The sequence below is a fragment of the Polistes fuscatus genome, unplaced genomic scaffold, assembly GCF_010416935.1.
Source record: "Polistes fuscatus isolate 324 unplaced genomic scaffold, CU_Pfus_HIC Scaffold22, whole genome shotgun sequence".
Classification (NCBI taxonomy): Eukaryota; Metazoa; Arthropoda; class Insecta; order Hymenoptera; family Vespidae; genus Polistes; species Polistes fuscatus.
Window position 1 is genome coordinate 2526497 of NW_025113099.1, and position 1623 is coordinate 2528119.

The following is a 1623-nucleotide window of genomic DNA, read 5'->3' on the forward strand; positions in this document are numbered from 1 at the left end:
ATACTAAATAAATAAATAAATAATAAAATAAACGCGCGTATATGATTACGTCGTTTATCTTGAAAGTGGACTAATGTAAGTTCATTTTAAAATTTTGTTTTGTTATCGTTGTAGTGAACTATTATATCTAGTAATTAACCGTCATAGAAGATATTGAAAAAAACAAAAACATAAAAAAAAAACACTAGCCTTTGGTTCCTATTAAAAAAAAAAAATCGCTTAGATACAATTTATTCGATAAAAAATTATGAATTAACACTTATGTAAGAATCTGAGTTTTTTCTCCGTCGATACGACGCGTTCCGTAAACTAAAATTATGCTTGTATCTAACTTGTTCATAAATTAAATGACTTGCATAAACTTATTATCCCAAGTCTCATAATAATTACTGATAAATGATGAAGACTGGAAACTTTACAAAAAAAAAAAATAAAAAAAAATGTTTATACTTGAAATATAATCCCCTTATCCAGTTTTAATAACTTTTACAAATTTATGAAGAAAAAAAAAAAGAACTAATTTAATCTTTTTTTATTCTATCCATTGAAGGTCATAGATGATTTAAACAAACGCCTGGAGAATCCAAGATTAAATGTTGAACCATTGGAAGGTGTAGGTTGGACTTACGGTTTACCAGCGACATATTTAAAAAATATCATTGAATATTGGCGTACTAAATATAACTGGAACGAAAGACAAGCACTCCTTAACAAATATCCACAATTTGTAACAAATATTCAAGGTAATATAAGATAAAATTATTGATAATTATTCCTTAAAAATATAAATATATTTAATATTATTATAGATTCCATATCCTAATTTAATTATCAGATTGGAATGCACAGAATGAAGATTAAATAGTTCACAATAAAAGTTGGAACTTTTTACATTGTACTTTTTGTAATCGTTAAAATAGTCCAGTTAGGTTCTTTGCCCTGTTGAAAGCAGTTACAAGTTCTATTGAAGATCTACAAGCGTGTTTTATTATCGTTCATTCCCGTTAGTTCACTTCAGTTTAACTTGCTATAAACCTAGATCTATTGAACAATCCTTTCATACACTATTTTATTCTCAATAATGTTAAAATTTTTCAATAATATATATTTTATTTTTATTTAGGTTTGGACATCCACTTTTATCACGTAAAACCGTCGAATTTACCAAAGAATAAGAAAATCAAAGTTTTGCCGCTTCTTATCGCCCATGGTTGGCCTGGTTCAGTTGTAGAATTTCAAAAGATTATTCCACTATTGACCACACCCAAACCAGACAGGGATTTCGTTTTTGAAGTTGTTGCTCCATCTTTACCTGGATATGGTTTCAGTGATGGTGCTGTACGACCTGGATTATCAACAGCTCATGTATATAACATTTATTTTCTTAATATATTTATAACCACACACATATATATTTATTATAATTAATCACTATATGATGTTAATTATACTTCTTTAAATATTTGTTGTTTAGATCGCTATTATTTTTAAAAATCTCATGGCGAGGCTTGGTTTTGAAAAATTTTATGCCCAAGGAGGTGACTGGGGTTCTATTATAACATATTCAATGGCTGTTCTTCATCCAGAAAAGTAATTACATATTTTTATTTTATTATTTCTCTT

The 1623-nt window shown here is 27.5% G+C and overlaps 1 protein-coding gene across 1 annotated transcript; it reads left to right on the forward strand.

Annotated features, from left to right (window-relative positions):
- Positions 1 to 317: 317 nt before the first annotated feature.
- Positions 318 to 1584, forward strand: LOC122517914 (juvenile hormone epoxide hydrolase 2-like; the record flags this gene model as incomplete). Its single annotated transcript, XM_043636532.1, is given in 4 exon segments — positions 318 to 323; positions 551 to 743; positions 1124 to 1365; positions 1475 to 1584. Coding segments are annotated over 4 exon segments (551 nt in total), but the record flags the coding sequence as incomplete, so codon positions are not given.
- Between the last annotated feature and the right edge of the window lie 39 nt (positions 1585 to 1623).